The sequence below is a fragment of the Pelodiscus sinensis genome, chromosome 1 (assembly GCF_052426305.1).
Source record: "Pelodiscus sinensis isolate ZL-2025 chromosome 1, ASM5242630v1, whole genome shotgun sequence".
Classification (NCBI taxonomy): Eukaryota; Metazoa; Chordata; order Testudines; family Trionychidae; genus Pelodiscus; species Pelodiscus sinensis.
In genome coordinates this window covers 326,653,130-326,671,704 of record NC_143052.1, presented here as the reverse complement: position 1 = coordinate 326,671,704, position 18,575 = coordinate 326,653,130, and the positions used below count along the sequence as shown (strand labels likewise).

The window sequence follows — 18,575 nt, the reverse complement described above, 5'->3', positions numbered from 1 at the left end:
GACTCTTGTTATTGTCCCAGGAGGGCAGTGAAGTACTGGAATGGGGTTGCTCCTGCTGTGGGAAGGGGCTACATTTCAGGGAACTCCCGAGGGCTCTGGCAACCCTGGTATTCTATGTTCCTATGTTTTTACAGATGGTGAGGGCCATTAACACCATCCTGCTGTGCAAGGTCATCATCCTGGGTGACATGGACCCCATCATCACTGGCTTTGCTGCTATGGGCTTCCCCAAATATGTGTGTGTGGGGCATTGATGGCACCCACATCCCCATCCTGGACCCCGACCACTGAGCCTCTGACTATATAAATGGGAAGAGGTACATTTCCATGGTGCTGCAGGTCCTCATGGACCACCAGGGATGCTTCACCAACATTAACGTTGAGTGGTCAGGGAAGGCGCACGACACTGGCCTCTTCAGGAACTCCAGCCTCTTCCAGAAGATGCACACTGGCATTTTTTTCTCCGACTGCACCATCAGGGTTGGAGACGTGAATATGCTTATGTGAATTTTGGGCAACGGAGCTTAATTACTAGGACTGGAAGGGACCTCAAGAGGTCATCGAGTCCAGTCCCCTGCCCTCATGGCAAGACCAAATACTGTCCAGACCATCTCTGATAGACATTTATCTAACCTACTCTTAAATATCTCCAGAGATGGGGATTCCACAACCTCCCTGGGCAATTTATTCCAGTGTTTGACTACCCTGACAGTTAGGAACTTTTTCCTAATGTCCAATCTAAACCTCCCTTGCTGCAGTTTAAGCGCATTGCTTCTTATTCTATCCTCAGAGTTTTCTTCCTCCTCCTTATGACACCCTTTTAGATACCTGAAAACGGCTATCATTTGCCCCCTCAATCTTCTCTTTTCTAAACTAAACAAACCCAATTCTTTCAGCCTTCCCTCATAGGTCATGTTCTCTAGACCTTTAATCATTCTTGTTGCTCTTCTCTGGACCCTCTCCAATTTCTCCACGTCTTTCTTGAAATGTGGTGCCCAGAGCTGGACACAATACTTTAACCGAGGCCTAACCAGTGCAGAGTAGAGCGGAAGAATGATTTCTCGTGTCTTGCTCACAACACACCTGTTAATGCATCCCAGAATCATGTTTGCTTTTTTTGCAACAGCATCACACTGCTGACTCATATTCAGCTTGTGGTCCACTATAACCCCTAGATCTCTTTCTGCCTTACTCCTTCCTAGACAGTCGCTTCCCATTCTGTATGTGTGAAACTGATTGTTCCTTCCTAAGTGGAGCACTTTGCATTTGTCTTTATTAAACTTCATCCTGTTTACCTCAGACCATTTCTCCAATATCTCCAGATTATTTTGAATTATGACCCTCTCCTCCAGAGCAGTCACAACCCTTCCCAGCTTGGTATCATCTGCAAACTTAATAAGTGTACTTTCTATGCCAATATCTAAATCGTTGATGAAGGTATTGCAGAGAGCCGGTCCCAAAACAGACCACTGCGGAACCCCACTAGTTATACCTTTCCAGTAGGATTATCAACTATTAATAACTACAGGATTGTGAACCATTAATAACAATGCCAGCCTTGCTCTTAGAATTTGGTGTAGGGAACATAATGGGTGTAGGTTGGGGTGAGCAATAAGTGGCCGTAGGTGAAACACAGCTCTCCAGGGTTAGTCCTTGGCAAGCCACCAGTGCTTCACCTGCGTATTCACAGATATGTCCGCTTATAGCTCCCACTGGCATGGACTGTCATTCTCAGCCAATGGAAGCTGCAGGAAATGGTCTGTGCTACTTTCCACAGCTCCCCTTGGTCAGGAACAGAGATCTGTGGCCAACTGGAGCCATAAGCAGCTATACCTGTGGATGTGCAGGTAAATAAAGGAGCTAAACCTGATGAACTAAATCTGGCCTGTGGGCTGCTTATTGCTTACCCCTGGGGTAGGGGAAATAGAAAAGGAAGAAGAGAATGGGTGGGCCAGAATCCACCACACTACAGATGTCGTCTCCTTCCCAGGATGCACAGAAGAGCATTATTGTCAGCCACACTGGAACTGCTCTAACTTACATTGGGAGCCTTGTGCCAAAAAATACAAGGCTCCTAAGTAGCCTTAAAAATACATGGAGCACAAAGCTGGCATAAGTCCACTTTTCTTCTCTGCTCTGTCTCTGCCCCCAGGGCAGGAGCAGGGGAACAAAGATCTGGATCCTGGACCTCTTCTTGTGGTATAGGGAAAGAATTCATTTAGTGAAACTGTTGCAAAGTAACTCCAAGTTGTATCGATAAAATAAATATTTGCCTTTGTTTTGTTTCATTGGTTAGGTATTTGCTATGTGAAATAGTACAATTTTATTCATACAGCACTTTCCATTCAAAATGCACCCACCAATGTTTTACAGAATCATATAATCCAAGACATGATACTAAATATAGTATAAATGACAGAAAACAGTAATGCAAGGATACAGTGAGTAAGCTCCTGCAGTACTGGCCTCTGTAAAATTTTACACGAGAGTCTTGTCTGCATGAAGGATTGAAAGATTGCTTCCTGAATGAGGACTAAATTAAAACATTCTGTCATCAAGACCAATAACCAAGAGAGCAGACAAGGTAAGATGCACAGATAAGAGAGAAACAATATGTTTTAAGATGAAGTCCTTTATCATAGGTTAGTTAGTAAAAGATTACTTACTTTCACAGAGCTTAGTTTTAAGTTTTGTTTACCTAGCTGGCCAATAGCTTGCTATACTTTGATAGAACTTCAGCTTATGGGAAAGTCACTCTCTCAAATGTCTTTCAATACTATAAAGAGGTTCTTAATGCTGCATGAGACATGGGTCACCACCTTATTCTAGAAACCAGCTGCATTTGGATAGAAAGCCTGTGATGAAGGGCATTTTAAGTAAGAAGTCTACTACTGGAAACCAGGTTTAATAAGACGTTTACCTACCGGAAGGGTTAAAGACCAGTCACTACCATCAAGGAAAAAAAGAGGACAATTTCACATTTTGCAGTTACATTTATCTAAATAGTCAGCCAAAACAGTTGATGAGGATTAAGCCAGGTAACTGAATCAACACACTTCAGCTAGAAAGTGCAGCATTTTTTACTGTCCTAACTATTCATTATTAAAAGGATTTCAGACACTGGTGAAAAGCAATTAGTAGCACTGAAAGACTTCCTTTGGAGAAAGGATTCTGAACACTGGGACTCAAGTATAAGACAGGACTACAAAAATCTATGAAATAATGACTGGGATAGAGAAGGTGAACAGGAAATTCCTATTTATCCCGTCTCAAAATATAAATGCAAAGGTACATTATATGAAGCTGAAAGACAACAAATAACAAAACTAATAAAAGGACATAATTTTTTGAACAACACTCTTAATCTGTGGCATTCATTGCCACAAAATATTACTGAGGCCAGATGTGAGGCTATGGTACAGTTTCTTTAAATCTATACCAGGAAGCTAACTCCTTGTTCTTCCACTCTACTCTCCTGCAATGAGGAGTAACGGTAGTCCAAATTAGGGGCTTTAGTTCGAAGTACCTAGCCTGTGCTGTGTGTAGCCGCAGGCAGGGTGTTCGAACTAGTGGGCATTTAAAAATGGCGGCGCCCGGGAACATGCAAATAAAGCCTGGGATATTTTAATCCCGGGCTTCATTTGCAAGTTCGAATGATTACATTAGCCACCCTAGTTCGAACTAGGGTGGCTAATGTAGACATACTCTGAGGGACAGCAAAGCAGTCCTGTCTTGGAGTGTCCTGAGTGCCCGCACTTGGGACACCACAGCACTCGGCCACATGGAGCCAGAGCTGCCCCTGGGCATGCCGGTGCATCTCGTGGAGTCGTTGCCATCAGCCCAACGGCACTTGCTGCAGGCTGCCACCCAGGGAGTCCATCGGGGGGCTGTCAGGATCCAGGAGGCCCTGAGGGAGAGCGTCCACCCCGAGGAGCCCTCAGAGTCACCCTGGTCCTCCCCACCGGGGGCTCGTGCCCCATTCCTCCCTCACATCCTTCCACTTACCCCTCCCTAGTTCCCTTTCCTGATGTCAAATAAAAGACACGTATGTTCAAAAATAGAAACTGGGTTTATTAAACAAAACTGGGGGGGAGGGAATGAACCTCTGGGGAGACTGGGAAAAGGAGCTGGGAGAGGGGAAGAGAGGGGAAGAGGGAAGGGGGAAACCTGGGTGGAGGGAGCTAGAAGGGGGAAGCAAGGGGAAGAAGGAGAAGGGGAACTCAGGGTCCAGGATTGGCGGGTCTCCCCGGACGAACTTGATTTTCAGGCAAACCTGCTTCTGGGTTCACATGTGGCCTTTGGTGGCCAGGCTGGCAGCTATCCTGCCATAGACGGCTGCATTCCTCTGTCTAGTGCAGAGATCATGGACGTTGGGGGCATCCCCCCCCAAACCTGAGTAAGTTCCATGATCTCCACCCTGGACCAGGAAGGCACCCGTCTTCTCCAGCCCGTGTCAGGCTCCTGGGAGCTGGCAGACTGCTCCTGGGGAGCGGTGGAGGGCTGGCTGCCAATGGCTTCCTGGCTCATGTTTTGGGGCAACTGAGTCAGGGGACCCGGTGGCCACTGCTGGCTCTGGGCTGGCAGGCTTGGAGCTGGCAAAGGCACTGTGGCCAGAGTCTACCCCTTTAATGGCTCTGGGGCTGGGGGAAAGGAGAGTATGTTTTCCTGGTTGTGCCCAGAGTGGCCACCAGGGCTCCCTGGGAAGAGCTGGAGGCCTCCTATTTTGAATTAAGTGTCTACACAGCACTTAATTCAAAATAGCTATTTTGAATTTGGCATTACTCCTCATAGAATGAGGTTTACCAAATTCGAATTAATTTTGAAACAGCAGTTTGCATGTATAGATGCTATTAAAATTAATTAGAAATAACGACTGTTATTTCGAATTAACTTTGCAGTGTAGACATACCCTATGAGAGGCAGAAAAGTGGGGAGGAACAGGAGCTGGTGCTGGGGTGGGAGCCAGCTTAAAAAGGGAGGCTGCTGCTCTGCCAAGCAGTACCTGTTCGCGGCAGCTCCGGCTGGCTGCTCAGGCAGCATCCTCTGTCCGAGGCCAGCCCGGACCACTGCATACAGTAGCTGCTTGTCCCAGCTCACGCTGGTCTGGAACCACAGCGCTGCTGCATTTTAAAATGCAAAGCCACAGTAGTCCAGAATTGGCATGAACGGGACTGCTCAGTTCTGGTCCAAGCCAGCTCCAGGAGCTACCTCTGCTGTGGCTCTGCAGAGAGGCCTTTATTGACTAATCGTGTATCAACTACACGATTAGCCAAACTGCTCTTTAACATCCTTTTTAACAACACCAGAACCACTCTTTAACAACTCCAGAGACCTTACTTTAGGCATTGACTTTTGCAAATCTCAGCCTTTATTTCTAATTAAGGGATGAGTGGATTGACTTAAGAGATTTGCTTGCTTCCTGTGTAAACTCAAAAGCTTGTGACCTTCACCAACAGAAGCTGGTACAATAAAAGGATAAAAGATATCTGGTAGGATAAAAGATATCTCACCCACCTTGTCTCTTTAGTATCCTGAGACCAAAACAGCTACATCAGCACTGCACACAGCAAAGGTAAGTGTAATACAGTGAAGGAAATTCAGAAGCTAGGAAGGTAACAGCATTTTCAGTAATAGTAGCTGGAAAAGAAACCAAGAAAAGAATGAAGCTGACAGTATGGTCAGTTTTAAGGCCATCAAATGGAATTGTTGACCAAGAGACATAGACAATTCTGTAGGACAGTGTTTCCCAATTTTATTTGGCCAAGGAACCCTTTTCAGCTTTTCAGAATTTCAAGGAACCCCTAGGTTTGTCAACCAAAAAAAAAGGGGGGGTGAGAGGGAAAATCCCCACCAATGCATGAAAATCACATTCCGTCCTCGAGGCCTCCCACCCCCTTCCTTGAGGCCTCATTTACTCTGTTCCCCACCTCTCCATCACTTGCTATCCCCAGTCCTTATACACTCTGGCTGTCTACACTGTCATGAATTCCGGAACTGCTTAAAACGGAATACTATTCCGTTTTCAGTTTTTCTGGAAAAGGAGCGTCTACATTGGCAGGCTGCTTTTCCGGAAAAGCCCTTTTTCCGGAAAAGCGTCTGTGGCCAACATAGATGCGCTTTTCCGGAAAAGACTACTGGGCTGTCTACACTGGCCCTTTTCCGGAACAGTGTTCCGGAATAAGGACTTATGCCCGAGCGGGAGCAGAATAGTTTTTCCGGAATAGCGGCTGATTTTGTACAGTAGAGCGTCATTGCTTTTCCGGAAATTCAAGGGCCAGTGTAGATAGCTTGCAGCTTATTCCGGAAAAGCGGCTTATTCCGGAAAAGCCTGGCTGTGTCTACACTGGGCCACTTATTCCGGAAAATCAGCCGCTTTTCCGGAATAAGCTGTGAGCTGTCTACACTGGCCCTTGAATTTCCGGAAAAGCAACGACGCTCTACTGTACAAAATCAGCCGCTATTCCGGAAAAACTATTCTGCTCCCGCTCGGGCATAAGTCCTTATTCCGGAACACTGTTCCGGAAAAGGGCCAGTGTAGACAGCCCAGTAGTCTTTTCTGGAAAAAAGCCCCGATCGCGAAAATGGCGATCGAGGCTCTTTTCTGGAAAAGCACGTCTACATTGGCCACAGATGCTTTTCTGGAAAAAGGGCTTTTCCGGAAAAGCAGCCTGCCAATGTAGACGCTCCTTTTCCGGAAAAAACTGAAAACGGAATAGTATTCCGTTTTAAGCAGTTCCAGAAATTCATGCCAGTGTAGACACAGCGTCTCACTAGGTTGAGACAGGAGGTGTGGGGTGGGAATGAAGGATGTGGGTGTGGGAAGGGGTGAGAAGTACAAACTCTGGGAGGGAATTTGGATGCAGGAGAAGGGGATGTTGGTTCGGGGAGGGGTCTCCAGGCTCGGGAGTGTTGGGCTCAGGTGGAAGGTTGGGGTGCTGAGCAAACCATGGGCTTGTGAATGTGAGGATGCAGGAGTTTGGGCTGGATATGTGAGGGACTCAGGGCAAGAAGATTGTGAGTATGATGGGCTCTGGACACAGATTTGTGATGTGTAGATGGTGCAGGAGTGTTGTGGCAGAAGACTGAGGATGTGGGGATGCAGGAGTTTGGGGATGTAAGAGGCTCAGGATAGGGGGTTCCAGTGTATAATAGGCACAGCTTGCAAGTACTGAGTTCATGTCGCTTGTTTGGATGTGCCACTGTGGCACCCTTGTTATTAATAAATATTTTTAAAACTTTTTACCTTTTCTCTCTGCTGCCATGTCTCCTCCCCTTATTCCATCAGCTCCCCTGGTGCCTGCTGCCCTCCAACCCCTCACCCTCCTCTGCTGTCCTGACTCCTGCCCTTCTCACTGCCCTCAGCCTGAGACCTGCCCCCCTCCACCAGCCCTTCTCTCCTCCCCTCTGATCATGTGAGCTACCCCTCCTCATCCCCTCTTCTAACATTCCCTGTACAAACCTGCCCTGCATCTCTCTTCTGGTGCTGGTCCCTCCCCTGCAGGTGTCTGCTCTTCTGCTTCACCCCCAGAATCCCCTGGCACTTGCACCTTCTCTTACTCCTGCACCCTCCTGGTGCCTCCCCCTTCCCTCACTGCCCCTACCTCCTTTGCCCTCTTTTTCCTTGATGCCCACCCCCTCACCACCCTCTGCCCCCATTCCTCTCATACCCCTCTGTACCCTCACACATGACTTGCTCCATCCCAGCCTTCCTCATGCCCATCCCACCCTGGCATTTGTCTCTCCTCTACCCTGTCCCTTTTGTGCCTTCCCCTCTCTTCCCTCCCCCTCTGCACAAGCCCCTTCCTCTCCCAGCCCTTCCCCTTCCCCTACCTTCTGCCTTCCACTTTGTGGGGCTGGAGTCTGTGCTCCGTCCCCAGACTCCGAACCCACAACTCAGCTGCGCGGCGCAACGCAGCACCCAGCAGTTTTAAAATCCTGGGCCATGACGTTACGTCACGCCCAGGCGTCTCCCCGCCCACCGGTTTGAGCACGCCGTGCAAGGCAGCAGCAGCCAGCAAGGGGGAGCTCAGTGAAGGTTGCACACGGAAGGGACGGGCCAGGGACGGGGCTGGGGGAGAGATGCTCTGGGCTGGGGTGGGATGATGCGCGCATGGGGGGGGGGGGGTTTGCTCCAGCTCCAAATATTGGTGGAGCATGGGCACCACGAGCACACACAACTCGCCGCCCATTCCTCTGCTGGCTAGCTGGCTCTCTCTCTCTTTCAGAGGGGGCTCCTCGCGGAACCCCTAGTTTTGCTTCGTGGAACCCCAGGGTTCCCCGGAGGACCAATTGGGAAACACTGCTGTAGGAGTTTGGAGTGGGGACATCAAACAAAGGATAAGAGATGCAAAATATACCTGGATGCTCCATGGATGATTGATAATCAGATCATTTCCTACAACATACCTTTTACAAATGTAATAGAATTTATTAGCAAATTTGGAAAACCACAAAGATAGGAGATTAATTGATACATAATCTTAACTGGAGTAGCAAAATAATCTCTTTTCCATGTCATTTTAATTAAATATACAGCAAATTTACAACCAGCAATAGACTCATTAAAATGAGGTATTTCCATTCTTTTAAAAATACAGTATTTTACAGTAAAGTGCATAATAAAATGGAATTAATCTCATTTTAATGTAATATCAAATGTAAACTAGTCAACCGACATTCATTACTTGTGTTATTGTTTACATCTTTATACTGTGGATGATTTTATAGTGTGTATTGTTTTGAATACAAGTATATGTTAAATAAAGGATATGAGGCTGTAGTAAAATAAAAATCCATTTAAGCAGACTTTTTTAGTCCATGTCAGTATCTCCTCTGCAGTCGTGATAGAGTATCAGCTGACATACTCCGATAACTTCGCATGGCTAATGGAGGGTCCACAGAAGGGGAGGATGCAGATTGCTGAATCTTCTATAACAAATTGAAGAATAATGCTTTTACATGTGTAACATACTGCTGAGGATACCCTGAGCTGTGAGCTACTGTGTTATCCCTCTGCTTCAGCAAGAGTGAGTATTGCTGGCTATTAGACTGTGTGTCAGCTCCCTGCTATACAATCTGTCTCCTCACGAGCAAACTCTTCAAGGTTATCCTAGCCTAAACCTTGCCTACCAGGTAGAAATCAGTGAACTCTAGCCACTGAGCTCCTCAGAGATGTTTCTCAGCAATACCCAGTCCCTACCAGTGCGCATTCACAGAAGATATTAAATGTGCTGCTCTGTTAAAGAGTCAATCACATCTTATTAATTTAACTGGGGTAAATAAAACCTTCCCTTGAAATACAAATAAAAGACAAAACATGCATCTAAAAGTCAAATGTAACCTAACAAGATACAGTCTTTGTTCAAGATGGCTTCTCTAACCACCCCTCATCTGGTCAGGATCCATCTCAAAGCTTAAATCACTTAGCTCTGGTCTACACTAGGACTTTATTTCAAAATAACCCCCCTAAGGTTGAATTTATAAGTAGAGCATCCACACTACGAAGCCCATTATTTCGAAAAAAAAACCCGAACCCAAGCCATTTAATTTGAAATCTGAACTGCTTTTCATCGGGAGTAATGCTAATTCCAAAACAGTTATTTTGAAATAACGGTAGCGTGGACACTCCGGTGTAGCTATCTCAAAATACTCTCCAGAGTAATTGAAACTAATTACTCCCCAGTGCTTCCTGGGCTCTAAGTCTGAGGTAGCATGTCCACAATAACAGAGCCTGCCTCAGACTAATTTCAAGGCTTCCTTGTAGTGTGGACATGCTCGTTCGATTTTGTTAACTCAGGAGTTATTAATTAGGATTTACTAATTTTGAAATAGTTTCCTAGTATAGATATGCCCTTAGTTTCTTTGTCTCCTTAAGGTGAAGGTGCAAGACGGAGTCTCTCTCTCTTCCTTATATCCCCAAAGAGTCTGTTCTTGTTTTACAAGACAGGGAGCCCTCCTGTGGATTTTCTCTCCTGACCCTGATCTACTGGAGTGAAGGAGTCATGTTCATTGTCTGTCTCTTGAGATCAAGATCAGGATAACGCACTGGTTTAGCCTGATAGCTTTATTTACTGTTAATATGCAAATTGAGGTAAACCCACATGCCTCTGTCTAGGACAGACCTGTTTATCACCTTTATCTTGGCTAGGCTTCCGTGTCTTAAATAGATTCTAGGAAATCACACACAGAGAATTCATAATATCACATATGAAATTAACACATGTGCTTTAGATATAATATTAATGTCCAGTGTGTTACTAGCTTTCATACGATACAGGCAGTCCCCGGGTTACATGGATCCGACTTACATCGGATCCCTACTTACAAACGGGGTGAGGCAACCCCGCACTAGCTGCTTCCCCCCCCAGCAGACCAGGGAGACACGAAGATAGTGCCCCCCCAGCGGACTAGGGAGACGCGGAGCGGCTTTTCTCAGCAGACACCTCAGCTTGAGAATAAAGGACTGAGGGAAGTGAGGTGTGGGAGAATAAAACTGAGCTCTGGAGAAATGTTTGGCTAGAGTTTCCCCTACAATATGTACCAGTTCCGACTTACATACAAATTCAACTTAAGAACAAACCTACAGTCCCTATCTTGTACGTAACCCGGGGACTGCCTGTACTTCACAAGGCATATTTTATACAAATATTGCAGGCACATGTAAGTTATGAATACAGGGGTGCCTAGGGTCAATATGACAATTTGTATTTTATGGTGTTTAATATAAACCAAAGAAACATTGTTTGACAGTATCATGTGATCTTCTGTTTTGAGCTACATAAAAATTGTATCTCTATATCATGAATTGGGCTTTGAGTCTGCAAGGTGCTGAGTCCCTCCTTTGAGATACTGAATGACCCCATCAATGGAAACTGAAGGAGACAGAACTTTACCACAGACTTCCATTGAGCAGGAGTTAATGTGTAAACTCTCTGCAGCTGAGAATATGCCTTATTATATAATTTGCATACAAAATCACACCAGTATCCTTGGTATTTATCTCTTTGGTACAGGAGGACGGAAGGGAAGGATACTCACCTCTGCAGTGACTGGAGTTTCTTCAAGACGGTTGTCCCCGTGGGTGCTCCACCTTAGGTGTAGTATCAGCATTGCTGCGCCAGCTGGAGATTTGTATTAGCAGTGCCCTGGCTGGCAGCACACGTGGAGTGCCAGCACGAGTATTCTGAATGCGCTACTCTGCATGCACAGCCAGCTGCCTTCTGTTCCTTCTGTGACCTGGATACCTGTGAATCCAAGTCGAGGGGAGGAAGGATGGGTGGTGGAGTACCCACAGGGACAACCAACTCAAAGAACTCTAGTCACTGCACAGGTGAGTAACCTTCCTTTCTTCTTTGAGGGCCCCTGTGGGTACTCCACCTTAGGTGATTATAAAGCAGTGATTGTGTTAGGAGGCGGGAGCTTCGGAGTGTATGAGTCTTTAATCGAGTGTACTGTTTGGCCAAACTTCGTTTCAGAGTCTGCGAATGTCTGGATGGTATAGTGCTGAGTGAATATATGCATAGATGCCCATGTGGCGGCCTTGCATATTTGTTTAGTTGAAATGCCTCTTAGGAATGCGGTTGTGGCTTCCATGGCTCTTGTGGAGTGAGCTCTAATATAGGGAAGTGGCTCCTTCTGTGCTAATTTGTATGCTAAGCGTATGCAGTTCGATACCCATTTCAATAATCTTTGTTTTTATATGGGTAATCCTTGTGACCTTTCTGTTGTTGAGATAAACAATTGTGGAGATTTTCGGAAAGGTTTTGTGCACTGTAAGTAAAATGAGAGTGCCCTGTGGATGTCCAAGGTATGTAACGCTTCCTCTTTTTGGTCTTTATGATGTTTCGGGTAGAAAACAGGTAAGTCTATTGGTTCGTTGCAATGGAATAAGGTAAGTATTTTCGGTCTAAATTTTGGGTGTTTTCTCAAGACTACTTTGTCTTTGTGGAATGTTGTGTATGGCGGGTCCAACATGAGGGCCCCCCAACTCTCCTATGTGCCTTGCAGAAGTAACTGCAACAAGGAATGCCACCTTCACTGAGAGGTGTAACAAAGAACATGTAGCTAATGACTCAAAGGATCTGCCCATGAGCCTTGTCAGTTCGAGATTTAAGTTCCATGCAGGCATTGGGTTCTTAAGTGGTGGATACATGTTTTGTAGGCTGTTCAGGAACCTTTTTACAGCAGGATTGGTAAAGACTGATTGTGATTGCAGTGGGGGATGGAGGGCAGAAACAGAAGTTAGGTGTACTCTTATAGAGCTCATGGAGAGTCCTGCCTCATGCAGGTGCAACAAGTACTGTAGTATATGTGTTAACTGTGTGTGCTGTGCTTCATAATTATGGATAGAGAGCCACATTGTAAAACGCTTCCATTTTTGTGTATATTTTTCTTGTGGCACTCTCTTAAGTAGAGCATGTTCCATGCTGTCTAATCAGCCAGCATCCAGGCTTGGAGATGTAGAGTTTGTATGTTGGGATGGTGAATCCAGCTGTTGCATTGAGAGAGCAGAACTCAAACTGGTAGGAAGCAGTGTGGTGGATGGATGCTCATCTGTAGCTGTTATGAACACCATGTTTGCCTGGGCCAGTTGGGTGCTATGAGGATCACTCTGGCCCTGTCTTGTTTAACCTTGAGAATTACTCATTGGAGCAGAGGGAGCAGAGGGAATGTGTAGTGCAGGTGTGTTTTCCACTGTATGGTGAAGGCATCTCCTAGTGAGCTGTTCCCTATGCCCGCTCTGGAGCAGTACTGTGGGCAACGGGCATTGTGTTGTGTGGCAAATAGGTCTACGATGGTAACCCCCACTTCTTGAAAAGGAAGGTTAGCACTGAAGTGTTTATTTTCCACTTGTGTTTTTGGGGAAACTGCCTGCTTAGGGCATCTGCTAGTGTTTTGTCTTTGCCTGGGAGGTAAGTTGTGATGAGGTGTTTGTTTCTTGGGATATACCATTCCCATAATTGGACTGCTTCTTAGCACAGCTCGTAAGATCTGGCCCCTTCCTGCCTGTTGATATAGCATATTGTAGTTACGTTGTCCATAAGGATCTGTACAGTTCTGTTTTGAATGAGAGGAAGGAAGTGCGTACATGTGTGTCTGTTGGGAAGCAACCCAGGGACTCACCCCGCTGAGGGGTGGCTCGCCCACGAGTCGGTTCCCACTTTACTCTAGCCCCGAGATGGAGAGGGCGCCGTGACGGCAGGGCCAATGCCCCCTTTCCACGTTCCCCGTCACTGGGTGAACTTCCCCCCTATTGGAGTTACTTCAGTCACCCCGACCAGACCTCTGGCTCAATCCCAGGGTCCCCCATGTACTCTGACCACTCATCCATGCCTCTTGGCCACCCTTGGCGACTCTCAGGATCCCCAGTTCGGCCCTATGAACAGTATACTTGCAGTAATTAGTCCATCAGTTAACAAGCCCGCCTTTCACCGCAGACTCTGCCACACTGCTAGCTGGCGGCAGGGAGGCGGGAGGGGAGAGGTGGGTAGGGGAACCCGGGCTCTCCCACTCCTCCGAGTCCCATCCCAGGGCCCTTAAGGTAGGGGCAGCTGCCTCTACCTGACGGGGGCAATTCTCCAAACCCACCAACCACTTGGGCACTTGTGCCTCCCTGGGCCGCTTCCTACCCACGTCAAGGCTCACCACTCTTCTCCCCTTCCATTGGCTGTCCTCTCTCCGACAGGTCATGCCTGGTGGCATCTGCAGGCCCTCCTGGCGTCTGGATGGCTGGGGTAGCTCCAGGGATTGGAGCGCATATTTCTGGCCCTCTTCTGGCCCTGGCCCCTCCAGGGCCAACCACAACCTGCTCGACCACAGGTTACTGAGGGTGGGACATTCCCATCCTCCATCGGGCAAGCTGGTGTCCTCCCGGTCAGCGGCCCGACTCCTTCTTCCTCTCCCTCACTCGCTCCACCGCCAGCATTTAAAATGCCTGGCACGCAGCTCGAGCATGAGCCACAGTAGCACAGGGGCAGCTGACCACACTGCTCTGCTGCAGCTCCGACCTGGTGGCGGGGCCATTGCACCCCATTACGGTGCCTTACTGCCCTGAGTTTAAGCAGACTGATGTGTTTCCCTCTGTCTTGCTTGGTCCATTGAGCCTGAACTTTGTGTTGTCCCTGGTGAGTGCCCCATTCCATCATTGAGGCATCCGTAGTGATTGTTACTGATAGTGGCGCTCTTTGGAAGGGGATTCCAACACATATATGATCCACTAAGGGAGGGAAGTCTTTATCTTGTTTGATATGGCGATTTGTTTATGTGATGGATGCGTGGCTAGTACACCGTGCGGAGCCATGCTTGTAGATGTCTCATGTGGAGACAGGAGTGTGGCACTATGAATGTTGCTGCTGCCATATGACCTAGAATTTGCAGGCAGTGTCTGGCTGTTATCACTGGGCTGAACTGCGCCCTTGAATTCAGTTGTTTTATTGCTGTGAACCTGTGTTCCAGTAGGGAGGCTATGGCTTTTGTGCAGTCCAATTGTGCCCCTATGAATTCTAGTGTTTGAGTTGGAATGAGCGTGCACTTGGGTATGTTTATCTGGAGTCTCAGATTGTTGAATAACTCTTTGATGGTGTTGACTGCCTGAGATGTCTGTCTCTGTGTAGTGCCTGTTACTAGGCAATCGTCTAGACAGGGGAAAATAGTGATCCCCCTCTTTCATAAGTGTACAGTTACAACTGTCAAGACCTTCGAGAACACTCGTGGGGCTCTTGAGAGTCAAAAGGCAACACTCTGTGTTGAAAATGTTTGTCTTTTATCCTGAAGCGCAGAAAGCATCTGTGCGATGGGTGGATTGATATATGAAAATAGGCATCCTCGAGGTCGAGGGTGGACAACCATACTCCTTTTTTCCAAGGCAGGGATAATTGTGGCAAGGGTCACCATTTTGAACTGTTGGTAACTGACGAAGTGGTTGAGTTGCTGGAGGTCCAATATGGGTCTCCATCTTCCTGATTTTGTTGTCGTCAGGAAATAATGGGAGTAGAACCCCACGCCCTTGTACTCTTGTAGTACCTCTTCTATGGCTCCCAGCATGAGGAGGCGTTCTGCTTCTTGTAGGAGCAGCATATCATGAGAGGGGTCCTTGAAGAGGGATGGGCAAGGGGTCTGGAGGGGGGGGGGATAACTGAAAATGGGATACAATAACCAGTATTTATAATTTCCAGCACCCACCTGTCGGTGGTTATGGCACTCCAGGCTGGGTCAAATGTGGCTAATCTGTTGTCAAATGTTTTGGAGGGTTCAAATTGCTGTCCTGGAAATGTTGGGGTTGTCTGACCCTCGACCAATGCTTCAAAATGCGTATCTAGACATCGATAGCTGTTGAGATGTTGATTGCACCTGTTTTGGCATGGTTGTCATAATGACACTGCAGCTGATTAAAGGTTGTAGATCTGTATCTTTGTATAAAAGTGATAGAAATGTAGCCGTGTTAGTCTGGTGTAGCTGAAACAAAAAACAGGACTATGTAGCACTTTAAAGACTAACAAGATGGTTTATTAGGTGATGAGCTTTCGTGGGCCAGACTCACTTCCTCATATCAAATAGTTGAAGAAAATTGTCACAACCATATATACCAAAGGATACAATTTAAAAAAATGAACACATATGAAAAGGACAAATCAAATTTCAGAACAGAAGGGGGATGGGGGGGGAAGGTAAATATCTGTGAGCTAATGATATTAGAGGTGATAATTGGGGAAGCTATCTTTGTAATGGGTAAGATAATTAATGTCTTTGTTTAAGCTTAGGTGTAAAGTGTCGAATTTAAGCATGAATGACAGTTCAGAGGAGTGACATAGTACTTTCGATCTGACCTCTTGTCGGTCGGTGATATTGTGGACGACATTTCCAAATGTTTCTAGCCGGGTCCATAAGGGCCTCATTCATTGGGAGCGCTAGTTTCATATGTGGCAAAATATGCAGTATGTCTGTGAATTTGTGTTGTGTTTCTGGCATAGCAGAGAGGGAAATCTCAAGTGAGTCGGCAACTCTCCTGAACAGTTCTTGGAACCACTTGAAATTGTCCCCTGTTGCAGCTGGTGGAGGCACAATTGTATCAGCTATAGAAGTTGATGCCATATTGATAGAGGGAGAACTGGGTGTATGTCATACTCAACATCATCCTCTTCCTTGGCATAGCTAAGCTCTCTCTGCCTGGGGAGCTCTCTATTTTGATATCTGGTTTCGATGCCGGTACTGATTGCTGTGTTTTCTGCATCTGTTGGATTTGTTGTGATCTGTATAGCACACATGGATTCCAGTATAGCCAATTTGGTGGGATAGGAAGTGGAAGCCATTGCTGCAGTTGCCATTGTTGGTTAGGCTTGGGTGAGGAGTATCAATGTGATATGAGTTGGCATGTACTTCTTCTTCACCCTCACTGAATACCGGCAATATGGATGTGGCAGGTGTGGATGTCAAGCAATGCCTTAATGATTGTGGGGTCCTATCTGTACCAGTACTGATGTTCCACAGTCACAAATTGTAAACTGGCATAGGAGGGATCATTATGTGAAGTACCAGAGCTGTTGGTATCTGCATCAGCATTTGGTCTGATTCAACTGTTTCTTGTATTTCACCAGTACTGAGTGTTTGTCTGGTGCTGGAATCTCTGCTGTGGTATTCTTTCCTGTTTCTATGCACGGCTTTGATGTTGCCATTGGTGCAGTAGCGTTGTTTGTGTCAGACTCTTGACATGGCTTTGATGGTGGTGAGCGCCCTGCTGTGGAATGCATTGCTGTTTCCCGGTGCGGCTTTGTGCCTGCCACAATCGGTGCTGGTAGCTTCGTGATTGGTGCTGAGTCAGAGGTTTTGCCTTTTGCCTCTGGCGGTGCCTTCATGGCAATGTGAGCCTTTTGCTTTGGGTCCTGGCTTTTTTCAGTGCTGATCCCATTCTTACACAGCTTCTTGGATCCCTTTACTGCTGGGGTTTTGGAGGCAGTATTAGCATGTAGGGATCGCTTCCTCAAAGGGGAGTCTGTCACTGAGGAAGAGTGGGACTTCTTTGTAGGCTGTTGAGACCTGCCCCGGTCCCTTACACCAGGCTTAGTAATAGGTGCCCTGTCAGATGCCGCCCCAGGTGATGGTTTCAGGAGGGGGGGGGAAGCTATGTTCTGGATCTGATGCCAGATGCGTCTTCTTTTTCAGCTGTAGCATTTTTATCTTTCGATCTCAGGACTTACTCGTTCTAGATGTTAGTTTCTTGCAGTGAGGGCACTGTTCCCTTAGGTGCTACTCACCCAGGCAACAGACGCACAGGTCGTGTCCATCGGAGACTGATATAGATAGTTTACAGCCTATATACCTTTTAAACCTGTACGAACCCGGCATATCCCAGAAGGGTTCTGTTTCGGCATTTTGTTATCAACGCTAGTTCACAGTCCTGTAATCTGTTATACTAATTAAAACGAAGTAACCACTGAATAAAGATTTTTTTAAAATCTAAGGTAAAACACTTATACTATCTACTACTACTATAATTTCTGAGGTAAATGAAGAATAGCTATGTACCTGAAAAGATTTAATGCTGAGGTGAAGCAGGTGACTGCTAAGCTGCTACCGGAGCTGGTGGCGGTTAAGAAGGAAGTGAAGGTAGCTGGCTGCGCATGTGGAGTAGTGCACTCAGAATGCTTGTGCTGGCACATTGCAGGAGCTGCAGGCTAGGGGGACTGCTAATATAAATCTCCGACCAGTGTGCAGTTATGCTGATGCACCTAAGGTGGAGCACCCATGGGGACCCTCGAAGAAGAATCTGACTTTTCAAAATTCCACATATGCTATCAAGGCTGGAAGTAATGGAAGTAGTTGAAACTCTGCCTTCTTTTACAGCCTTGCTTTTGGTACCACTAGATCATTAGGGGTACGAGTGCTTTTACAGGCACTACTTCTAGAGATATCTACTGTTACGTAGTACAGCTGGTGCAATGCCCACTAGTGGAATGGTATAGAGACCTCTTGAAGAATGAGTAACTTCTTTCAGCCCGCATTCTTCTTTACACTCATTACATATATGTTGGGTAATAAAACTGAAGCAGTCCGTCATTTTTCTGGGTTTTTTTTTTTGCAATATACATATCTTGTAAATTAACAGAGAAACAAAATCACACACTATTTTTTGAATAACAGAGTGATAATCTAAAGCATAACATCTATGCTTAAGGCACTCACTAGACTATGCGATCCTATATGTATATCTGAAAAGAAACCAAATGATATAAATAGGAAACATAAATACTGAAAGATGAAATAAAATGCAGATTCACTGTAGAACATGAAATCATCTCTGCAGTTCATTTTGGGAGAGCAGGGCAGGCAGCAGTCATGCGTACCGGGATGCAGCTTGCTATTCTTCCTGTTCCCTGGCTATCAGAGAACTACTGGAAAGTACTTGGAAAGTACCAGTAGTGAGAAGCATGCATGGAATTCCAAGTACTTCCCCCCCCCCCCCCGACTTCCTGACAGTCCAGGGAACAGGATAGGGATGTAAGTGACTAGTTGAATCACTACTCGACTAGTTGCTTCCCCCTCCCCCAACTGCCTCTATATCAGAGGCAGCAAAGGCAGGA

The 18,575-nt window shown here is 46.5% G+C and overlaps 1 protein-coding gene across 2 annotated transcripts in view; it reads right to left on the bottom strand.

The window, feature by feature from the left end:
- Window positions 1–8,421: 8,421 nt before the first annotated feature.
- The window catches only part of CEP126 (centrosomal protein 126), a 73,042-nt gene continuing 62,888 nt past the window's right edge, over window positions 8,422–18,575 (bottom strand). For both annotated transcript variants that reach the window (XM_075919283.2, XM_089775743.1), the window contains exon 12: window positions 8,422–8,928. In XM_075919283.2, the coding sequence (XP_075775398.2) occupies window positions 8,821–8,928 (108 nt within the window). In that variant the 3' untranslated portion in view covers window positions 8,422–8,820. The remainder of the gene's footprint in view (window positions 8,929–18,575) is intronic.